Genomic DNA, 25,524 nt, shown 5'->3' on the forward strand with positions numbered 1-25,524 from the left:
TGAAAGGGACCTGGGGGTGGTTGTGCAGGCAGATATGAAGTTCTCTGAGCAGTGCAGACGGGCTGCAAGAGTAGCTCATGGTGTATTGTCAATGATATATAGGAATTTTTCTAGCAGGGATAAGGAGGTGATTATTCCCTTGTATAAGGCAATGGTCAGGCCACACCTAGAGTACTGTATACAGGTCTGGAGGCCTCATTTCAAGAAGGATGTAGAGCTGCTGGAACGAGTACAGAGAAGGGCAACAAGATTAGTGAAGGGAACAAAGGGATGCTCTTACGAAGAAAGGCTTAAGTTTTGCAAATTACAGTGTCTGGAGACTAGGCACCAGCGAGGTGATCTGATAGAGGTGTATAAAGCCTTGAATGGATTGAGCATGCTCAATGCTGATGGGATTCTTCCTCTCGCTCAGAATAATAACCTGAGAGGGCATAAATTAAATTGAGGAAAGACAGATGTAGGATAGACGTGGGGAAATTTGCCTTTAGCCAGCGGGTGGTTGGGTGGTGGAACAGACTTCCATCCCTTGTCGTGGAAGTTGATAGCCTAATAAGTTTAAGGCTCAGCTGGACTGGTATTTTGAACGAACAGAGGGGTGAAGTGGAAGTGGTTTTTTTTTTTTTTTTTTTTTTGGCTGATGCTGCATAAGCTTGCTTTCTTGCATCAAATGCCTCTACTAATGCTAATGCTAATGCTAGATGGTCGCTTGCGACCCATCTGTTGTCAGTGCCATTCTCTTATCAGCATTGATCTTAAACCCGTATGGCCGGGCAATGTGGGCAATGTCGTAGAGGTTGTCCATGGCTTCAGCATCATTTCCGGCAAAGATAGCACTATCGTCGGCAAACATCAAGTCAGTCACATAATGATCCTTGCCATATTGTATACCCCGTCTGTTGATGAATGCTTGCCTCATAATGGCGTCGACCATGATGTTAAAAAGCAACGTGGAGGCCATGTCCCCTTGGCGGACTCCAGTTTGGATGGTAAATTCCACAGATAAATCGTTCTGGATGCGCACCTGGCTGGTTAAACTGTTGTGTGCAGTTTGGAGGAGTGTGATAACTTTTCGAGGTAGATGTTCGACCTCTAGCAATTTCCATAAGGCGGGCCGGTGGACACAGTCAAAAGCAGACTTAAAGTCAATAAAAACAATGATGGTTCGCTGTCTACACCGGATCCTCTCCTCCATCAGTTGACGGATGGCAAAGATTTTATCACAGCATCCTCGCCCGGGTCTAAATCCCACCTGCTCTTCTTAACTGGTTTGCTTGCGATGTTTTTGCAGCCTTGACTGAATGATCTTCATAAGGACCTTTCCGATGATGGAAAGGAGACTGATGCCACGGTAGTTCTTGCAATCCCGGTTATCACCATTCTTGTGGATTGGCACGATAATGGCTTTCTTCCATGTTAGTGGAATTTGTTCAGTGCATCAGATGGTTTTGAGGAGTGAGTGTAGTCGGCGAAGCAGTACATCTCCCCCGGCTTTGATCGCTTCTGTGGTGACTTGGTCCACTCCTGGTGCCCTGCCACAGTATTCTTTCTTTAGTTAATGTTTGGAGTTTTCATGATAGTATTGATATACCCTTAAGCTTGAATCAGTAAAAAAAAATACAAATGCTTACGATAGATCCAACATCATTTAACTTTTTAATTTTCAATCTAACAATTATAATGAAAGGAATGGGATTTATCCATCAAAATAGTTATAATAAAATTATAACTATTTACCTTTTTTCTGCTGTGAGAGAGCAACTGCAGTTGCATGAACCAGAGCCATATCATTTATTTTATTTTTCTTCATATCTCTGCAGATGTTGATGATTTTCTCCACAGGCTATAAAATAAATGCCATAGAGAAAGAAATTAAAATTAAAAATTTTAATTTCTGCCAATACAAAAATATAGTATTATATTAAAAAAAATTATATATATATATATATCCAATATGTTAAATTAAATAAAATAAAACATAAGCCAGTAGTACGGCAAAAACTGTAGAGCGAAAATTAGCATAAAAATAACCCAAATAAACAATCGAACGAAAAAAAGAATAGATATAAATAGTAGCCCGTAAACCCTTATATAATTTCGAACTTTTAATCCAATTAAAACTATACAAAATTTAGACTAATGCCAATTATTTATTAATTTAGCGGTACCCCCAGAGGTACCAGTTCCGAAAGACGTGAAATATCACCAAAAGAGGGTTAAAGGAACTACCAGACGATAACAAAATCAAAATAAATTAAAATAAAATAAAATAGATTGACCATCATGCCCCATATCGACAGAGGACCACGAGGCCAATAATGGTCATGGAATCGCTGCATTTCAATCGCTATACAAATCGTCGACATGGTGAAAAGATCGAAGTACCAATTCACCTTCCCTCCTCCGATCGATCCACCAATGCAGAGGATTTGCACGGCGGTGGTCCTTATGCAGCGAGAAATAAAATATAGAACAGACAGCACTCTAGAGCAGAGCCACACCACTGACATACTGTAAGCTGAATCAGCTTATATAGAAAAAAAAAGTAAAATAGATGGCGGCACAGGCGTTGCTAAATTAGCATATCGACCCATTACTGTTGAATTATATTAAATGTTGACAAACATTTAATATAATTTGTCAACATTTAATATAATTCAACAGTAATGGCTAATTTAATATGCTAAATTAGCATATCGACCCATTACTGTTGAATTATATTAAATGTTGACAAACATTTAATATAATTTGTCAACATTTAATATAATTCAACAGTAATGGGTCGATATGCTAATTTAGCAACGCCTGTGCCGCCATCTATTTTCCTTTTTTTTCTATATAAGCTGATTCAGCTTACAGTATGTCAGTGGTGTGGCTCTGCTCTAGAGTGCTGTCTGTTCTATATTTTATTTCTCGCTGCATAAGGACCACCGCCGTGCAAATCCTCTGCATTGGTGGATCGATCGGAGGAGGGAGGGTGAATTGGTACTTCGATCTTTTCACCATGGCGACGATTTGTATAGCGATTGAAATGCAGCGATTCCATGACCATTATTGGCCTCGTGGTCCTCTGTCGATATGGGGCATGATGGTCAGTCTATTTTATTTTATTTTAATTTATTTTGATTTTGTTATCGTCTGGTAGTTCCTTTAACCCTCTTTTGGTGATATTTCACGTCTTTCGGAACTGGTACCTCTGGGGGTACCGCTAAATTAATAAATAATTGGCATTAGTCTAAATTTTGTATAGTTTTAATTGGATTAAAAGTTCGAAATTATATAAGGGTTTACGGGCTACTATTTATATCTATTCTTTTTTTCGTTCGATTGTTTATTTGGGTAATTTTTATGCTAATTTTCACTCTACAGTTTTTGCCATACTACTGGCTTATGTTTTATTTTATTTAATTTAACATATTGGATGTATTTCAGCTTCATATGGAGGAATTGCATGTCGCTGCCTCTAATGAATGCTTAACTATTTATTTACTTATTTCATTATAATTTAATTTTATTTAATATAATTCAATGATAGTATATATATATGTATATATATATATATATAAAATATTATTAGTATAAAATACAGTAAGTAGATGTTTATGCATAGAAATATGAATTTTTTGAAGAAACGACTAAGGTGGAGATAGCACTGCAGAGTCTTTCATAATTTTTATGTCTTCATGAAAAAGACAGCAATGCTCTTACTGAAGACAAAAATTATGAAAGACTGCACCTTGGTGCAGAGTCTTTCATAATTTCTATCTCCACCTTGGTCGTTCCTTCAAAAAATTCATTTGGTTTACTTTTCAATCATTACAATTATTTTTTCTGGTTCCTTTCTTCCCCCCTTCGTTCACAACGTATATCGCTCCCAGGTTACTCTGTATTTTCATTAGTTTATTTCTATGCATAAACATCTACTTACTGTATTTTATACTAATAATATTTTATATATACATTATGGCTGTAGGGTACTTTTGCGATAGCAGTGACCCTGATCCATAATTCATGTTATTGTAATTCAGTCTTATCTAATCTTATCTAATCTAATTCTTAATTTTCTTCCCCCCTATAGCATATAACTTCTCTATTGCATTATTCTTGATGATTATATATATATATATATATATATATATAGAATCCAAATATTCCAGAGTTAAATTGTAAAATATATATAAAATTATTAAGTGTTACAAATATATAAAATTATTAAGTGTTACATATAGAACTAACCGATTAATGCCATCAAACGATAGAACATTACATCGGACGTTAGGTATGTCCAAATTATATAAGTTATAGTGTAATGTAAGTACCTCCATAGTTTTAAAATCGATGTAACCACTGGCCAACCGTACCTCCAGTATACATGAAAAATATAAAATATTAGGTTAATTAACATAATAAGCCTTACATGGGAACCCATTTTGCAAGAGACTTTGTCGAGGGCTAAACCCCTACAAAATAAAATTCCATGTTAGACTGAGCCATCGGTTTCTGTTATCATCTGCCTGTATACCAAATCCAATATCCATAATAATGGATAATTCAACTAATTTAAAATTAGGTTATAGTAAAGATTAGTTGAATTATCCATTATTATGGATATTTGATTTGGTATACAGGCAGGTGATAACAGAAACCGATGGCTCAGTTTAACGTGGGATTTTATTTTGTAGGGGTTTAGCCCTCAACAAAGTCTCTTGCAAAATGGGTTCCCATGTAAGGCTTATTATGTTAATTAACCTAATATTTTATATTTTTCATGTAATTTTTCATGTATACTGGAGGTACGGTTGGCCAGTGGTTACATCGATTTTCAAACTATGGAGGTACTTACATTACACTATAACTTATATAATTTGGACATATATATATATATATATATTAATAGTTATATTAGTGATAAAAGGAAAGAAAATTAAAAGACAATAACTAATATTTATGGGTTAATGCAGTTGTAAGTAATCATGCAATACACCCATAATGTCTATAGAATATTATTAGAAAAGTAAATCAATCCAATAATAAGAATACCATCAGGGACTTAAGAAAACGCAAAAAAAAAAAAAAAAAAATTATTATTATCGCTTTTTACTGACAATCTAGATGACTTCAACTGGGGCCAACCACCCAGAATGAAGGCAAAAAACGACAAGAAGTTCTCTGTTTCTGTGATGATCAATATATGCTAAGTAATTTAAATCTAAACCAAATATAAACCAGTATAGGCCGAATATAAATCGAATATAAATAAATCGAATGAAGATAATTAATTAAGAAAAAATTTTGAAATATTAGAATCAAAGGTAAGAAATATAAGTAAAATATAAATGTAAGCATATATTAATCATCGTTGACCCGACAGAGAATGTAATTTAATGATTAAAATAAGATTAAATATATAATACATACTACATTTGACCGTATCTAGGACATAATGTAATAGTCGTCAAAATAATAAGTGGTGCCCCCTATGTGATGGATACGGTAAAAATAAATAAATAATTAAATTAACGCAAAGAGAAACATGCCATAATCACAATCCTAACCATAATCACATTATAACTGGCAATTTAGATATAATCCCATATCCCGAACTTAGAGATATTTTATCACTGGGTTTTAAATTTCGACCTAATCCACCTATTAATAAATCTAACTTTAAAAAATTGTTATATCTAGATTTACTAAAATACTGCATAAGATCAGCATACAAACATAATATACCGGTTGAAGCTTATCACATGTGGTTATTTACAATGCTTAATATTATATCTAACAAATATAATCAATTGAAATTCGTACAGGATAATCTATATAATACCAAATTAATAAATAGGCAGCTCAAAGATATACATGAACATTTTATAATAACTCCCGTTGACAAAGCTGCTTGCAATTATGCAATCATATGTAAATCATATTATATAGATATTATAAAAAATGAACTACAGTCTAGCCGTACATATAAACAGATAACCTCTTCCTCTAATATAATAATCAAAAAATTAATTGCATTGCATAAAAAATTAAAGTTAAAGTACAATAACCTAAAATATCCATTTATATATTGCATACCCAAATTTCATAAATCACCCATTGCTTTTAGATTCATAACATCATGTAGAGATAGTTATGCTAAATTTCCCGGAAAAACGTTAGAAAAGTTACTTAAAATTATATTAAATAACTTAAATAAAACTATTATAATAAATAATAACTTACCGATTATAAATGCTATAAAAAATAACAATATTCATCAAATACAAACATTTGACTTTAACAATCTATTTACGAGTATTAATCTTGATAATTTAAAAGTCGTCCTCCAGAAACTATATTTAGAAAATAAAAATGCTATAAAGGTTGATTTAACCTATTGGGATTCTCTAATAAAATTATGCATCTTTAATAATTATGTATATGACGGAACTTCGTTATACTTACAAGTGACTGGCACCCCTATGGGAAGTCCAGCATCAAGCATAATCGCAAACCTTTATCTGTATTATACAGAAAGAGAATTTCAAGATAACCTACTTATATACAGATACGTAGATGATATATGTGTTTTTAATTGTCCACATTTTGTCCAGGATTACAGTAAATTATATCCAGTAGAACTTGTATTGGAAAAAACTAATAGTTCCGATACTATAGCAAATTACTTGGATCTTCATATAGAAATATTCCATAATAATAAAATAGACGTAAACGTATATAATAAAAGAGATGCATTTAATTTTAACGTAGTCAGCCTTACAAATTGGAAATCTAATGTATCAAAATCAGTGCATGCTAATATAATTTTATCGCAATGTTTAAAGATTGCTTATATCTGCAATAGTAATAAAAATTGTTCAACAGGCTTAACAGCGTTGTACGGCAAGTTGATTAATAATAATTTCCCTATCGCTTACCTGAAATATCACTTCAGGAAAGCAATAAGCATAATTAATTTCAAAAATTTGTTTTCTGAACCTATCGTTTCAATATAATTTCAATAAAATCGTTATATTTAGTGCCATGTATATATGTAAATAGGATACACTTTGCATTCTTGGTGTCTTACGGCGTAGAAAACTTGTACCCACCGGCTTGCAAATTACAGTGTATCATATTTTTTTTTTTTTTTTTTTTTTTAATACATATAGTTAAATTCATTTAAATTTACTTAAATTCACGCTGAGATAACATGCAAATTCAGCTCAGGGTCCTACTATAGGAACGGGTTTGCGATCCCGGGCATACCCGAGCCACAACTTATATCTTGTAATGCCTTTAAGCTGTCCTACACTCTTTATTTTTATTTCTCCGAAATTATTAGGGCAATCCGAGGACGTAGGAGAAACTATTTCTTATCTATACCACTATTTTTCGCCTTTGTGGAGTTCAGGTTCTATTTTTCCTACTCCTTTAGTTTTTCTTCTTACTATCTGCATGTTTCTCTTTGCGTTAATTTAAATATTTATTTATTTTTACTGTATCCATCACATAGGAGGCACCACTTATTATTTTGACGACTATTACATTATGTCCTAGATACGGTCAAATGTAGTATGTATTATATATTTAATCTTATTTTAATCATTAAATTACGTTCTCTGTCGGGTCAACGATGATTAATATATGCTTACATTTATATTTTACTTATATTTCTTACCTTTGATTCTAATATTTCAAAATTTTTTCTTAATTAATTATCTTCATTCGATTTATTTATATTCGATTTATATTCGGCCTATACTGATTTATATTTGGTTTAGATTTAAATTACTTAGCATATATTGATCATCACAGAAACAGAGAACTTCTTGTCGTTTTTTGCCTTCATTCTGGGTGGTTGGCCCCAGTTGAAGTCATCTAGATTGTTTGTAAAAAGCGATAATAATAATTTTTTTTTTTTTTTTTTTTTTGTTTTCTTAAATCCCTGATGGTATTCTTATTATTGGATTGATTTACTTTTCTAATAATATTCTATATATATATATATATATATACGTTTAATTGTAGATTGTTATTGATTAATGGTATTTTACATATAAGTATTATTGTTCATACAATTTTGTAATCAAGTTAGCCTAGATTAGGTTATCTTCATTTCATGTGGCCTATACATTTTAAGTTAAGAGAAAAGTATAACGCTAAACGATAATGATTTTTCATAGCATTTTGCTAATGAAAACATTTTTATCTGTAGCAAAATAAATCCTAAATTCTGTATAAATTTATATAATAATACTACATCTTAAAGACTATACAAATTTATAAAATAAAATAATATAACGTATTGCGATTACATCGCGTGGCCGTCAATCCCCTACTTCATCGGGGGCTTTGAGTGGATTGACAGCCCTTTTCAATGTAATGCTTCATACTTACTCGTTTGTCTGTACCTATACCAGTTTTGCTATTTTAGTTTATATATTCAGGTTCATTTTCTTAAATTATTTTATATTAATTTTTTTTTTTTTTTAATTAATACTTGATTTTTATTTATCTAAATATTACTAGTTTATTTTTTATCGATCTCTTCAGCAAACTGTGATAGGGTACACAAAGCCCAACGAGTAAGTATTCTATATTGTAATACTACTACTACTTACTTAGTGTTGTACTTCGGTGGAGGCCGTTGAGTAAAAAGGGGGTTTCCCGCCTTCTATTTTGCTTTTATGGGTGGCTATTTTTACAGCGCAGTCGCACTACTTAATTAATTACTCTGTGTGCTGATGGCGCATTGGTCCAGATCCCCGATTTTCCTGCCAATGCATTCTATGGAGTTTTGTTGTTGGATGGATTATATAGGTTGTGTTGACTTCTAGACTAAATCTTGTTTAAATGTGTATATACATTATTTTTACATGTGTTTTTATATATATATATATATACACACAGTGCAACCTCAATATAATGAGTGTGTCAGGAAACAACTTTAATACCTATGTATAAGCAAAGTGCATTATAGCCAAAAAAAAAGTGTGCTATTTTATCTAAGGTTTTACTTAGTAAATAAAAACTTTATTTACTAATGTTTTGAGTATATAGCCTAAAAGGTAACATCACTCCCTTTACATTCTACTAATATACAATGTTGTTATGGACTTACATTTTATACATAGTCATGTATAGAAATAGTCATGAAAGAGTCTGAAATAGTCATGTAATTTAGACTGTGAGAAGTGACGACAGTGTTTTTTCAGTACATAATTCTTAATAGTGATCAGATGTAATAAATGAACATGTTCACTAACGCTATAATGTCCTAACAACACTATCACCTCATTAATGTTTTCAAGCACTTTGTTCATTTTTGGTGCATTTTCCTTACCACATTATTTTAGTCACTCCCTATGTCACTGGTCACCTGTTTGTCAATTGTTTCCTACTGTTCGTAGAGGCTGCATTTCTTTCCTTGCTCAGGCAATGTGCAACTAGACCTTCTGCATCCACCTCAATTCAAGCAATCAGGTCATTCACTCCAAGAGTGCCACCAAGTATGTTAGAAGGAGCCTTTGCTTCTTGTTCTGAAAATGCTGCCAATTCATGGTTATTATTAATCAAAGTGATCTCGACTCTTCCAATACATTTTTTCCAGCAGTTTTCGATTGCTGTTGAGCTTACTTTCTCCCACACTAATCCAATATTGCATTCAACATCTTTCAGTGTTAAGGTTTTCAGAAATTCAAGTTCTTGAATTTCTGAGTTCACAACACCAGCAAGTAGCTCACCCTGATAGCAGGCTTTGAAGGCTCCAATAATGCCTTGATCCATGGGGGTGAATTGGTGCAGTTGTGTTTCTTGTCAGAAATGTGGCTCTAATCTTGCCCTCTTTCGATTTCAGGACATCAGCCGAAAGTGTTGGGCAGTGATTCAACAGCAACAGAGCCCTTTCTTCAAGTATTTTTTGGAAAGTTTTGTTTTCTCAATGGTACAAACTCACTTTCAAACCATGAAGCAAAAATATCACTCATCATCTCAGCATCAGAGCTACTTTTATAAATCACAGGTAGTGATTTCATATTGACATGCTTAAAATGTTGGGAACTTAAACTTTTACCATGCACAATGGTTTTAGCTTGTGATTTCAGTCTTGTTTTTGCACAGTAACACAGTAATTTTTTCTTTGTTAGTTTTCATGCCTGCTTTGTTGGGTGCCTGTTTAATATCCAGTGACTTTGTCAGAGAGAAGTTTATAGTACAGCAGTTTTTCACAGTTGTACTACTGTTCATCTGTGAATTCACCACCTTGAACCACATTAAACAGAAATTCAGGAAAAGCTTTTGCTGTCACCAAACCAGATTCGCTTACTAGACTAACCTGGGATATCCCATAGTTTGGAAATGGAAGGCCTGGGATATCCTAGACCTTCCATTTCCAAAGTCACCCTACAGAAGCTTTAAATGTGTCATCATCTCCACCAAGTAGGTTATGAAATTTAAGTGTATGTTCTTTCAAAATTACCCTATTTATCAGTGCTCCTTAACTATGCTTCTGCAGAAACCACTTGAATAAGCATTGCTCCACATCATTGTTTTTACAAAGTCTAGTTTTCTTACTTCGGAGGCCTACTTCATCTTCTATGGAGTCTACAAATGAACATAATTTTTCTTCCTCATTCATCCAACCACAGATTTTTCCTTTTGGCATTCCACACTCACAAAATATACTGCATTTTGTTTTGCCACTGTTAACTCTTTCAATAATCTTTAACTTTTCTTCAACCGCATATTTTTTTCTTTGAGTGGCCATTACTTCAGCCCTACTGATTTACTAATTTTGCTGTGTATTTATTTATTTCTGATGTCATAGAATTTACCATGTTTTAAGAAAACTAAACTATCTGGCCTATCATAGTGCCAAAGTGAAGTTAAATGAGTCTTGTTGTTTACAAAAATTGAATGAAACTGAAAAGAATATATAGCCAATTTTTAGCTAATTTTCCTTGGAAATATGGTAGTAGGATGTACAGTAGATGCAAGTATTATATATACTCATATCTACTAGAAATATGTACAGGTAACCCTCATATAACATGGTAGTTAGATTCCTATAAAATCTCGTGTAGTGCGAAACCATGTTTATATGGGACTAAGAACCAGTACAAAAAGAGGGATTACGTTCCAAAAGCTAACAAAAATACATAGTTTTATTATAACTATCGTAAACTTAATTTTTATTAAAAATAGTAATAACCGAACAGATGTCTTACAAACTGTAATATATACATGTCAGATGATGTAGTTCATTTCATTTTCTTCCTCTTTATAGCTGCTAAGCACAATAAAACTAGAATGTTTTTCTCTGTTGCAGAATATTTTCAACTTTTGAACTTTCTTCTGCGACATCTTGATTTCATATATCTTCTGCTCTCTTTAAAAAATCAGTATTCTGGGATTGTTTGCTTTTGCTTAATAGATCTTTGTAAATTGCATGATATGATGCAAAGCATTTTTGAAGCTCCCTTTTGAATTTTGTGTTCCTTTCACTAAAAGGATCTGCATTCAAAATATAAGATTTTAATGCTCGGCTAAGTTTATGCCTTCCTGTATGCTTTTTAGTGTAAAATTTGGAACTTCAGAATTTTCATCTGCACTATCATCCTCTGAACTGATTTGGTTTACTTCCAATACTATTTCAACCAAATCCACTTTGCCAGCCACTTTTTCTACCAGTAATTCTTGAACGTGTTCAGTAGTCATATCATCAAAACCTTCTCCTCCTACCAACTTAACAAGTTCTACTATCACACCGATTCTGTTTTCTTCCGGTTCAGCCATATTTCTTGAATGAACTGACTCTGGCAATACATTTTGTCAACATGCACTTAATGTTGACAGTTTTACTTCTTTGAGTGATAAAGCTATGATTCCGATATAGTCCACAACTGAAAAAATGTTTCCTTGCCTCCATCACTTCAATAGATTCAGAATCAATTTTTTCCAAAATCCATTGCAACAATTTTTTGATGTAATGAGTTTTAAAGGTAGATATAATGCTTTGATCTAATGGCTGAATTAAAGAAGTTATATTACATGGTAGGAACATTACTTCAACATTTTGGATGACTTAAATCTTTCAGATGGCCTGGCACGTTATCCAATAGTAATAAAACTTTGAAATCTACATTTTTCCCCTTTATATAGTTTTCCACAGAACAATTTAGTTTTGTTCCAGTTTCCAATATGGAATTGCTAGTCCCTTGAATGCATTACTTTTTTTTTTCATAATTTATTAAGGGGGACATAATCATACCCATGGTATATCCAGAACCATGATATGAGGAGATGTGTTATATCAAGCCTCTTAATACTACGGTACTATACATGGGGGAACCACTAATTTGTTTTAATTGGCTGTAATTAATTTTTAAATTAATTTTGTTCTAATAGGCTGTAATTTTTAAATTAATTTTGTTCTAATAGGCTGTAATTTTTAAATTAATTTTGTTCTAATAGGCTGTAATTTTTAAATTAATTTATGAATCTACAACACCCTTATTCTTAATTTATCCCTTTATCCCCCCCCCCAATCTTCTTTTGTTGCTGTCATTATGTACTGTTTTTTCTTTGTATTCAAAGGATGGCTTGGCCTTTCTGCATACTTATCCTTAATTTAGTTTAATATTGCTTTGGTCAAGCAACACGTGAGTTAGCAAATGTGTTGCAGTTACTGATGTTTGCTTTACTATATTAAGAATAAGTATGCAGAAAGGCTTCTTACTTCTCACTCCTTATATTCTTTAATATGAATATGAGAAGCTTAATTAATTAAGTATATTAATTAATTGAGCTTAATTTACATATATATCTAAATATTTCATTACTTATCAGTTTATTGAGCTGCTATAATAACAGAGCAAAAGTTAATCTGGCTGTATTATGAATATATGCATAATTTATATGTACAGTACAAAAAAAAAGTTATTGATATTTTTTACTAATCTTTGATTTCAGTTCATATAGTTTTTGGCCTTTTTTTAGTGCAATTTTTTAAAGAAAAATATAAATGCTTAAAAATAAAGAAGTTTTATAACAAAACAAAAATAAAAAATATAGCTCCTACATAATGATTTTCATTTTATAAAAATTAACACAAAGTAATATTTCGAATCCTCCAATAAGCACAAAAATTTTATTATTTGATAAATTTCATTAATAATATATGAGGTGCGATCAAAAAGTTGGGGATTTACTTTGAATCTTGAAATTGTGGCATCACAGCAAGTTGATGAAATGTGTTGCAACTTATTCCGATATGTTTGGAGATACATTCTAGACCTACAACACAAGTATCATCAATTTATTTGCAGTCTCAATTAAAGTGGTGATGAGATGGTGTTTTATGTATTTCATCACATTTTAAAATGAGTGAACAACAAATTTGTATCAAATTTTAATTAGATAAAAGTGCAATAAAAACCCATTAAATGTTAAAATTGATTCCAGAGAAGAGATATGTATTGCAGACTTTTTCGGTGGTTTTTAAACTTTAAAAAGGGCTATTTGTTCATAGATGGTGCAATTCACTCTATCCACCCTTCAACTTCAAAAGACAATGATCCAACTGCTCGTGTTTATGATCTGATCAGAAGTGACTGACATTTAACTATCTAAGTTGTTAGTGAAAATGGTATTTCTTATAGGACTCAATCAATTTTAACACCAGATTTGGGAAGAATGCAATGCATTTCAGCCCAAGTTTATGCTACACATCCCCAGAGAGTGACAAGTTACCGTTAATGAACTGTAGGTATGGCTATGATCTGGAAACAAAGGCTCTCAATGGAAGGCTCCAACTTCTCCAAGGACTAACAAAGCAAGATAATCAAAATAAAATGTGAAGATGTGCTTATCATATATTTTGACTTTGACATTGTTTATTATGAATATGTCCACAGAATTCTATGAAAACAATGTTCTACACAGCAATTGAATAATGCTGTTCGAAGAAAATAGATGGAGAAGTTCACTTCAGGGAACTGGCATTTACATTGTGATAATGCCCACAAACACCTGCTACTGTTCATTCAAGAATTTCTTTCAAAGAATATCATCACTGTTATCCCAATCTGCCATATGCATTGAATTTAGTTCCCTGTTTCCTCTCCCTAAGCTTAAAGACCCCTAGAAAAGTCAGGATTTGCAATGGCCAAAAAAATTATTCAGAATGAAAAACAGGAACCATTAGGAATTCCAAAAGAAGTTTATTAGGAATATTTCCAGAAGCTGCATTGGACTCAATCTTTGCAAGGAAATTTGCAAGGTCTGCTTGAAAAAGATGCAAATGTTCACTTAACAACTATTGTGCATTTTTGATCTACTTAACAAATTTGGGACTCATCATGCTGACACCTTTTTCATAGCAAAAGCCACTGTTATTATATGGAACACAGTTCAAATGATACCCAAGATGATGGCAACATACCGAACTGTCACCCGTGATCAATCATTCCCTGATTATGTACACTGTCAACTTATAGAGTGATGGACATTGCAGGTCTTCCACAGTGTGGTCATCTTCAAGGCTCTCCTTCCCTTATTTAAATTCTGGAATAAGAATGGACACCCTTCCTTAATGTTGTAACCATAGCCTCATGAACTGGCTTTTGTGTGAGTCTCTTTTAACCCAAATACTGGATGCCTGCATGGTGACCGATTTTGTCCTCATTTGCACAACTTTATTGACTTCAGGACCTATAATTAAAAAAAGACATCATTGAAACTGCAATCGAAGCTTGGTGGGTTACTATTTGAAGTGTTATAGATTAAGTACAGAAATTTTTAACACTATACCACTACCCTTTTTATATTCAGGCCACAAACTTTTCAAACATCCTGCATATTGTTTGCAATATGCAGTACAACAAAATAATATGGGTAATGTAACTGTTGTAGCAGGATGAATATTATTTTTATAATAACTACGAGTTAGTTTAAAATGGATTACAGCAATTTCAAATGTTACAGCATCACTTATTAGTGTTACTAATGCCAAAATTATGCAAAGAAACAAAGCTTATAGAGCATCAACAATTAAAAAAAATAATAAATAAAAATAAATGTATCCACTTAACACACGCATCTACTCTAACAATGTCCAATCCATTAAATTTACCAAAAGATACTATCAGAAAAAACATTTACATTTTAGTTTAATTAATAATAAATTTTTAGAAAATAAATATTTAGTTGAAATGACATGTCAACAATGACACATACCTTTTCATTTTGAACCAAACCTCTAATGAAAAATATTCCAGAAGGAAATGGAATACTATTAGGAGAAACAGTTTTAGGCATTTTTTTCAAAAGTTTGTAGCCTACATCATCTTGATCTCTGATCACCAATTCTAAAATAGTATTGATACATTCCCTAGTAAATCCAGGTGATACCTTCAGATGGTCAATAATCTAAAAGAAAATGAAACCAATATTACGTCTCTTGAAATAAAATTTTATTTTAACATAAAATAAATATGGTACTATAAGTATTAAGTACAGTGGATTCCGGTTATTTGGGCCACCGGTTAATCGGGGCAGCCGTTTATTTGGGGCAAATCTTAAAAAACAGAAACCAATCGAGAAAATAGCCAGGGTTTACTTTGCTTAATTGGGACAGCATGCCGTTTAATCGGTACAGGAGACCGCATCACTGGAGATTACCCTACGATTGTCTCCGATGGTACCACGTGGTTCGGTCGAAATTCTGGAGGTCACAACCATAAAACAATAAAAACAATTAGCAGTCACCTGTTTATTGGGCTTTTCTGTTAGTGAAATCTATCATAAACGGACAGTAAACTCGATCTTATTGAATTTGCGATAATACCGACAGCTGGAATTCTGTGGGTTATTATGGTGAAATGTGTGTACACTTCCATGAAATCTTCAATGATATAAAAAAAATTTATTTTCTGAATCTTCTCTTCATTCCTATTTTTAAAGCTTTGTAACTCATTCCTCCGTTCTCACTTGCACGTATTGTGTTACTTGAAATTTGTGTGTGCCGTGTTCTTTGTTATTGATTGCTTATCTTTTTACTGTTTTAAATTTTAACCCCCACTCACAAATGTCAGTGAATAGAAATGTCAACTAGTTCATATGTACATATTACAGTACGTATTAATTATTCTGATTATCACGTATATTCTTCCAATTTTCACGTATCATTTAATTTTTTTAATTTGTAAGGTAATAAAAGGTAAATTTGTGCTTAATATATCTTTGGTTTTATAGCCTGTGGATAATATTCCTCCTATTTTCGCTAATTAGAATTGCTGTTTAATAGAATTAAAATTCAATTCACAAATGTGATCACAACGACCGGCGCTTACTGCACATTGTATAGTGAACAGTACTTTACTATGTTGAGTTCGTAGTAACATGATTTGATTGTACAGTGAACCAATTGTAAAGGGGGGGATACATTGTATTTTTAACTATTTATGTGAAACTTCAGATAATTGGGGCAGCCACTTAATCGGGCCAAAATGCACTAGTCCCGATGTGTCCCAAATAACCGGAATGGACTGTATTAAGTAAATAAGTATTAAATAAGTATGGTAAATAAGTATTAAGAATTAACATAATAAGCATGTCGCTAAGAACTAATCAAATCTACAGGAAAAATGAACAAAATAATGAAAATATTAGGCAGCATAGCAAGCGGTCATCTCAAATTAATATATAAATGATACATCTTTTATTGCATAGAGTCATAGACTCAGAGAGTTGCAATTCTTTTTGATAAATGGAAAATTCAATTTTCTACAGGAAGGACGTTAAGAAACACAATTACAATGGTTTAATCACTACAGATAACGAAAAAAGCCAGGAATGGGACACTATTACCCTAAAAGATAATTCTGATTTTAAAGAAATGCTATTTTATTCTCACTTGGATATAAATAGCCAAGAGGACAAGGAAATCACTTTTCATTATTTTAAATGAGAAGATTCAGTCCCCTTCATCACAGTCCTTTTTGTATAAACCAGGTGCTCTGAATGCCTGGTCATTCCCTCCTCCCTAGGCATTTTCCATACATAAACAACAATACTTTACTTTTGTTGAATAGAGAAACAGCTCTAGAAATACATCTAGTTACACAACAAATTTATCAATATTAATAATCATAATGGTGTTGTCATATGTGTTCAAACACAGTATTTCTTAAACTTTTCAGATCACAGAACCCTAAACAATATATTTTTTTTATGTGAAATCACTAGGAAAATATCTGGAAAATAAATGGGCAGACAAAATAAAACAACAAGCCATTAAAATGTTTAAATAATTTAATTATGCATCATAACATTCAAGATGTAACATATTTCATTTTAATAACACTACACATTAGCACTGCATGAATCTTAATGTGACAGATGAGCTTGCATGTCACTGCATATTTTATCAATGTCTGGAGTAAGATTTGTTAACGAAAATCTTAAGTGTTGGTATCAAGTTCAATCTATTTTGGGATTTGGTCTTGGTTGCAGTGACTGCCGAGAATCCACTTTCACACAAGTATGTTGTGTGAAAAGGGTGTAGAACTCTCATTGAATTATCACCCAAAAGTTCGTATTCACTGCGGACTTTTATCAAAAACTTGTCAAGTGATGAATTATTTTTCAATATCCTCAACGCAACATCTGGGAAAATATCAGCCAACATATCCTCTTAATTTGTAGATAGATATCTGTTGAACCAGTGAAATCAAATGGATCCAAAATCCATAAAAAACCTTCTCTTGGGTCTTAGTTTAAGGGAAAGTAATATTCGAATTGAAGCATTAACTTTTTTAAATGGTTAACAGTAATCAATTTCAGTTGGTCAAAATTATAATCTTCATTCTTCTCATTTGCCTCACCCATGAATTCCATTATGGTACTAAAGTTATAATTACTGTCCTCCCACACCAGGTTTGAATCTTGTCAATGACAACTTTTATGGGCTTTTTTTTTCACTCTGTCCCTCAGTCAGTCAGGCATAATAGCAATTAAGGGAAAGTCAGAAAGTCAGGTTTTTTAATCCAGCAAAAGAGGCAAATTGACCTGAGAACACACACACGTGTGGACGCATACACAATTTATAGACATATACAGGGATAGATGAGTTAGTTCTTGAATGACCCAAATATGAAGCTTCATTTTTTTTTTCCTTCCCTTACTTTGAATTTATGCAATCTGATTCTGATGTCATTTAATACTGAAAATTTCATTCCACCTTCATTCATTTTACTGTCCTCTCTCAGATCCTTATAAATATCAATTGCATCCTTCTCCAAATTACCAAGCTCTGAAGCCTACACATTCAAAGTCTCTTGTCATATGGCCACCCATTATAAATCTGACCAGATACAGTGTATCGAGTGAGATTTATAATGGGTGGCCATATGTTTATGGACCTTTTCAAGGTATGATCCCCAAATCTGGACCCAGTATTTCAAGTTCAGTCTCACAACTGCCTTTTGCAGTAGAATTATATCTTCCTTATCCCTATAAACAATTGTTCAATAAATAATTAATAAAACACCATGACATAATAGCAAGGAATCATCCTTGCCAGCACTGCATAGAGAACTTTATCGGCATAGATCATAAATCCCCAAACCCCTCACTTTCTCTACTGTTTTATTTCTATTACTGTGTAGTTTGGGAAAGAAAGGAGAAGTTTGTAAGGAAATGATCAATAGTATTAAGATGAATGGTTAAGATTATTTCTTATTTTAATAGAAAATTAGAACAATTAAAGCTGTTTGCTCCATCCATATTTGTTAATGTAGCACGAATTTCTTTAAGTTGACTACTATGCTTTTTTTATTGTTTTGATGAGTCATGGTCTCTCAAACATATATATTCCCCCTCTACATTTTAAATAAATAATTTTTATTACAGTATAGGTAGAAATACACATAATGCGCTTTCACAGCAAATAGATGAGTGAAAGCAAGCCTTCACCTCACTGTATGCCAAAAACAAGCTAAAACAAAAATATAAAAATTTTAGCATGCCATATAAAATAACTAACATTTCCATGCAATGGGTACACAAAAAATACAGCAATTTTTGCATGCTAATAAAAGGATAACAACAAATAAATAAATAACAAATAAATAATAAAAAGATAACATTAAGATTATTTCTATATTTAATATGAGTCATATACCACATGAAATTAATAATATAGTTTATTAAGCTATTCGCCTAAACTACTATTCATTAAGATGACGTTTCATACATCTTACCAACATCTTACCAGAATAAATTTTGGATGGATAGCATTCAGGAAATATAGTCACATACTGAAGAGCAATATCCCAGTTTGTCTGAAACGTAAAATAATGAATCAATGTATACTCCCCACCATGACTTATGGAAGTGAAACTTGGGCACTCACCAAAAGAATGGAAGAGAAGCTAAGAACTACACAGCGAAGAATGGAACGAATTATATTGGGAATCAGACTGTTAGATAAGAAGAGAAACACATGGATTAGGCAGCAAACTCAAGTAAAGGACATTCTTATCAAAACTAAAGAACTAAAATGGTCTTGGGCAGGACACATAGCTCGAAGACATGATGACAGATGGACTAAGAAAATAACAGAATGGTACCCAAGAGGAGCTAGAAGAAAACCTGGAAGACAAAGGCGGAGATGGATAGATGAAATTCATGAGTTTTTGAGTAGTAAATGGATGGCCAGTGCTCAAAACAGAAGGAACTGGAAAGTTGCTGGAGAGGCCTTCATCCTGCAGTGGATTGAAAATGGCTGATGATGATGATGACCAACATCAGCTTTCTGGGAGTATTGGGTATTGGTAAGATGCCTGAAATGTCACCTTAATGTATAGTAGTTTAGGCGAATAGCTTAATAAACTATATTATTAATTTCACGTGGTATATGAGTCATATTAAATATAGTAATAATCTTAATGGAAAACAACCAGGTAACATCCTTTCCCAACTATAAAAAGATAACAATTTTTGCAAGCCATTGAGGGAAAAAAATTACCAAAATTGGTAAGAAATCTTTAAGAGTTACTATAAAAAGTACTATTTACTATTACTTGAAAGTTTTTACTAATGTACTTATGGTTTTCATTTTCACCATTAGATGTGGCTGATGAACAAATTTGTTTTCAAATAAAAAGCACTTTTTTATGGAATAAACTATTTCCAGGTAGACACGTGCCTGTATATTTTCCTACGCATGCCACTTGTCTCAAGTGTGACAATGGCCTGTCATCCCTGTATTAGACCAAAAGTTTCTGGTAAATTAAACTGAAAGTTTGTTATAATGAAACTGCTAAATTTAACGAATACAAGAACACAGAACTTTACTTACTGATAAGTATAATAGCAAGAGTGGAAAAATATACTAATGTTCAGGGCTGCATCCAAGCATTATGGCAACCACATCAGATTCAACTTTGAGAAAACATATTTCTTTGAAAAAAAAAAAAAAAAAGGTGAAAAATAGAAAAGGTATACCAAATTTAAGGTCTGCCTTTTACACCAAAAGTCACTGCCTCGTGAATTGCAGCAGCTCTACTTGCATTACAACTATTTTATTGTGATTTTAATTTTTATATTTTATTTGCTAAAAAATATAAACTGATAAGAAAGGCAGCCTTACATGAGTTCACTATTATTACAGTGAAAAGTGCATGCACAGTGCACAGCATGGCATGCTGAAAAAAAACAAAAAGCATAAACATTAATTAAATGACAATTTACATTTAATCCCTAAACAACAAAAACTACTGCCACTATAAATTTCTGTAAGTGTTATTTTGAAGTTCAATTCAATTATAATCAGATTTTACTATAATTCTTTTTAATCTGTTATAGATAACGGATCTGACGTATGAAAATAGGGACTGCTAAAATTACCTGGCCACTTAGCTGATTAAATGATTAAAAAACTGATAACCTTAATAAACTGACCTCTTAACAAGTATATGAAAAAAAATTAGAAATGTCATGTAAAGTGTTTCAGAAATAGCAAGTGAGGTTTGGAAAATTATTGAGAAAAATATATTAATCTTTACTGCAAAATTAAAAAAAAAAAAAAAAATTAAAAATGGTACACACGAGTAGTAACATGCCTGTAATGGTTAACATTATGAGCATGTTACTGAGACTGGAAATGAATATGTTCATAGAATTATTTTGGATCATATATATTTCAATTTGACCAAGTGAGTCTGTTCCATTAGTTCAAATATGCTTAATTATATGAGTTAAGAACTAAGGGAAACAAAAGATGGGACAGTAAGCCAAGTAACACTACATAAATATTCAGTCTTTCAAACATGACTTCGACTATTACCCTCGACCAGCACACCACTATTCAGATGGCCTACAGACATTACCAGAATATGTATAGTTCCATAATGAAAGAATTAACTTACTTCATCAACATACTGATTATACCCATTAACAGCAAAAGAAAATATAATATCCAGATAATCTTTATTTTGTAGAAATGCTTCTTTCTGTTCTGCCTCAACAATATAATGCCGCACAGATTCGATTTCACCTTTCTCTGCATAAGCACAAATCAAAGTTGAATAAGTATCTGAAGATGGCTCAAGGAGAGAATCCCTATAAAAAAAAAAAAAAACAGACTGTTATTAAAAAATATGTAATTCATATATATATATATATATATATTGGTAAAGTGAAGAAAAATAAGTTCTTGATTGTAGCTCCATTAAATTGAACATTATATTGAATATCAGTATTAGAATATATGTCAGCATATATTAGGTGAGAAAAGAGAGGAATAAGAAAACTACAAATGGTAACGAATGGGCCTGGAGTACTGGGGTCCATAGTTCACAAATACATATATAGTTATAGTTATTACCCAGTTTATTAACAAAAACAAATTATAATAAAATATAATAAGATAAAACCAGTAGCTTTCGGGACGCGTGTCCCTTTGTCAACTGACAAGTTAATACAAATTTTGAATACAATACAACGAGCAAAGTGGCACGTTAATCATGCGTCATTATTGTTGCACGGACATAGTGGCGTAGAAGCAGCACACGTCCGTGCAACAACAATGACGCATGATTAACGTGCCACTTTGCTCGTTGTATTGTATTCAAAATTTGTATTAACTTGTCAGTTGACAAAGGGACACACGTCCCGAAAGCTACTGGTTTTATCTTATTATATTTTATTATAATTTTTTTTTGTTAATAAACTGGGTAATAACTATAACTATATATGTATTTTAAAACTACAAATCCCATCTAACCTCTTAATCCAATAGCCATAAGTGTGATAGTGGAAGAAGTTGTTGTTGTTGTTGTTATTTGGTGTTTTAGGAGCATTAGCAACTAAGGCCATATTGCTCCGGGATATGCGGTGGTCATTCCCTGACCTTTCCGTATCTTCGTATTTGGTGGTGACGGGCTCGAACTCTGGTCTAATCAAGAAGCGTGTGCTACGCACTGCTGCTCCTTCCCACCTGGCTACGGAGGCGCCGATAGTGGAAGAAACAAAGAATAGGCAGAGGACAGGAGATAAAACAATGGAGAAAAATATGTTGGAGATTCAGTCAAGCTAGGAAGATAATAGTCCATCCTCACAGTTGAAGGCCCTAGCTTTGCAAACAGTATTAGTATTAGAATAGATAAACGATGCAGGAATATGGACTTTTCATAGTAAATTTCATATGTGATTTCAAAATGACCTTAAGTTTTCTTCATCCCAAACCACTTTTAACTCGTCTTCCCATTACTTATATAACTCCTGAATTTCAGTTCCCTAGAAACAAACCCTTACATTTAGAAGTATTAAACTTCTATTTTCCATGTTTGCCACACACTGTAATTTGCAAAATTTAAGCCTTTCTTCATAAGGGCAACCCTTTTTCCATTCACTAATCTTGTTGCCTTCTCTGGAACAAGTACAGAGAAGGGCAACAAGATTAGTGAATGGAACAAAGGGTTGCTCTTACAATGAAAGGCTTAAGTTTTGCACATTACAGTGTCTGGAGACTAGGCACCTGCGAGGTGATCTGATTGAGGTGTATAAAGCTTTGAATGGTTTGAGCATGCTCAATGCTGATGGGATTCTTCCTCTTGCTCAGAATAATCACCTGAGAGGCAGAGGCGGATTTAACGGCGGGCGCATCGGGCGCACCCCCCCCGGGGCCCCGACTTCTGAAGGGCCCACGCAAAACCCCAACAAATTAGTTGAACCTATTAGTTCAACTAATAGTTAAACTAATATGTTCAACTATTAGTTCAAAACTTTGTGATTATTATTAAGTTATTATTAATTATATTATAGATATATTATATTCAAATTTTATTGGAAATAAAACATTAATAGTACATAATATTTTTTACTTATTTAAAAAAATGGTTAACATGTATTTTTATTTTCCCTGTCCCTCTCTTTTTTTTAAGGGGCCCAATATTTTCTTCTGCGCCCGGGGCCTCAACCGACCTTAATCCGCTCCTGCTGAGAGGGCATAAATTCAAATTGAGGAAAGACAGTTGTAGGATAGATGTGCACAAGTTTGCCTTTAGCCAGCAGGTGGTTAATTGCCAAAACAAACTTCCATCTGTCGTTGTAGAAGTTGATAGCTTAAACAGATTCAAGGCAGAACTAGAAAAACATTTGGAGTGAGTGGATGGGTGAAACGAGAAGGGTGTGTGTGTTTTTTTGTTTTTTTGTTTTTTTTGGTTGATGCTATATAAGCTTGCTTTCTTGCATCATATGCCCTTGCTAATGCTAATGTTTTTTGGATCATATCTGCAATCTGGAACAACAAAGCCTGCTTCTTGTAATTAATCAGAACTTTTTGTTCCAGTTAATATAATAGCATTCAAACCCAATTTGCTCCATTTAATATAATACCATTTCAAAAGGAATTGCATCAAACACTTTACTAAAGTCTTGTCAAGATAAACATTGTTGAAGCATTTAGATGCTCCAAACATCCTGATGTCAAAATGATTTGGATGCTTTGGGCATTTAAATGTTTTATAGTTTTGTTGTAATAATTAACAAGATTGGCTGACAAGAATTTCCCTTACAAATCCATGCTGTGGTTTATTAGGGTTACTGTTCTTATTAAGACGATTCTATATTGTATCCTTAACCACAGAGAGCATGATGATAACCACTTAAGTCAAACTCACTGTTCTATAGTTGTCCAATGCATCTTTCACACTTACTTTTTGGATTGGGGAGACATCAAAGCTTCTCCTGTCTAGAGGGATCATCCCAGAGTTAAATGACAATCTCATTAACAATCCAAATGGATTGATGCACTCACATTCAGCTTAAAAAAAAAAAAGAAAAAAAGCTGCACAAGCGTATCAGGAACTTTTCTTGTAGAATGTTCTCGGAGCCTGCAATACGAAGTATGATGAAAGAGTTCAAGGACTAATCTAATATTTAGGAAATAATGAAGCTTACTGGCCTATAAAATAGTCTCCTTGACACTATAGACTGATTCCAATGCTTCTGTAACTCCTGGCACAGCATTCCTGATAGACTTCTTTTGGAATTTCTAATGATTCCTATGTCATGTTCTGAATAATATTCTCAGTCGTTGCAAATCCATGATCGTTAAAGACTTTACTTGGGAAACACACACACAAAAAAAAAACCACAGCGAACTAAATTCAGGAGTATAGCAAATGGGGAACAACAGTGACAAAGTGCTTCACAAGAAATTCTTGAATGGATAGCACTATGTGTGTAAAAGCATCATCATAGTACAAGCATCAATCCAATAAAGCCAACTTTTCAGTTGTCTTTTCTGAACAGCACTGCACAATCACCATAGAACTATTTTATACTATTCCTTGTTCCTGTTTTACCATAAGAGGCAAATTAAGGAATAATGTCCTGTGTAAGTATGATCCTCACATTCAATCAAGACTGTCTTGTTTTTTTTTTTTTTGGGCCTTGGAAAAGATGGAATCTTCATCTAGAGGAATGGGCCTTTATTTCTGGGCTATAACCTGGAAACAAAGGCACAGTTAGTCCCCAGTAGTGCTAGAAGAAACAAAGTGTGAACCAGCTGCAGCATTTTGTTCACTGACATTATGTTTACTCCAGATTTATTACCAAGCAGCTGCTAAAAACCCAGAAAAAAATTTCGAAATGTCTGCCACTATCTACAAATGTTTAAAAAGTACCAGAATATCATTAATACTATTAGGGAAAAGCATGATTTAAAAGTACATAATAACAGTCATACTGGGATGTACAGCAAAGTAGTGAAAATAGTAAATACCATCTAAGAAGATCAGTGTAATCTGAGTACCAGCTCAAGACTTATAGACAATCCCATAAGATCATCCTTAGAGCATCTGCTCATATATACCCACTGATCCAGTGCAAGAAATGAAAACATTCATTTCCTGACTTGGATCAGCAGAGCAATGAAACCTAGATTCACCATAAGAATCTTCATCAAAGTATGCACCTGCTCACCTATCAAGAAATTCAAGAGCCATACACCCAATACAATTTGATGGTAGC

General features: G+C 32.9%; 1 protein-coding gene across 1 annotated transcript in view; it reads right to left on the reverse strand.

Moving 5' to 3' along the window:
• Positions 1-25,524, reverse strand: part of LOC150083867 (leucine-rich PPR motif-containing protein, mitochondrial-like) — a 314,087-nt gene that overhangs the window by 247,761 nt on the left and 40,802 nt on the right. The window contains exons 8-10 of the mRNA XM_090375475.1: positions 21,417-21,609; positions 15,223-15,414; positions 1,735-1,840 (exon numbers count right to left, since the gene is read on the reverse strand). Coding sequence (XP_090231601.1) covers positions 1,735-1,840; positions 15,223-15,414; positions 21,417-21,609 — 491 coding nt within the window. The remainder of the gene's footprint in view (positions 1-1,734; positions 1,841-15,222; positions 15,415-21,416; positions 21,610-25,524) is intronic.

This window comes from Mastigoproctus giganteus, chromosome 6, assembly GCF_048544385.1.
Source record: "Mastigoproctus giganteus isolate SK-2022 chromosome 6, ASM4854438v1, whole genome shotgun sequence".
Lineage (NCBI taxonomy): Eukaryota > Metazoa > Arthropoda > Arachnida > Uropygi > Thelyphonidae > Mastigoproctus > Mastigoproctus giganteus.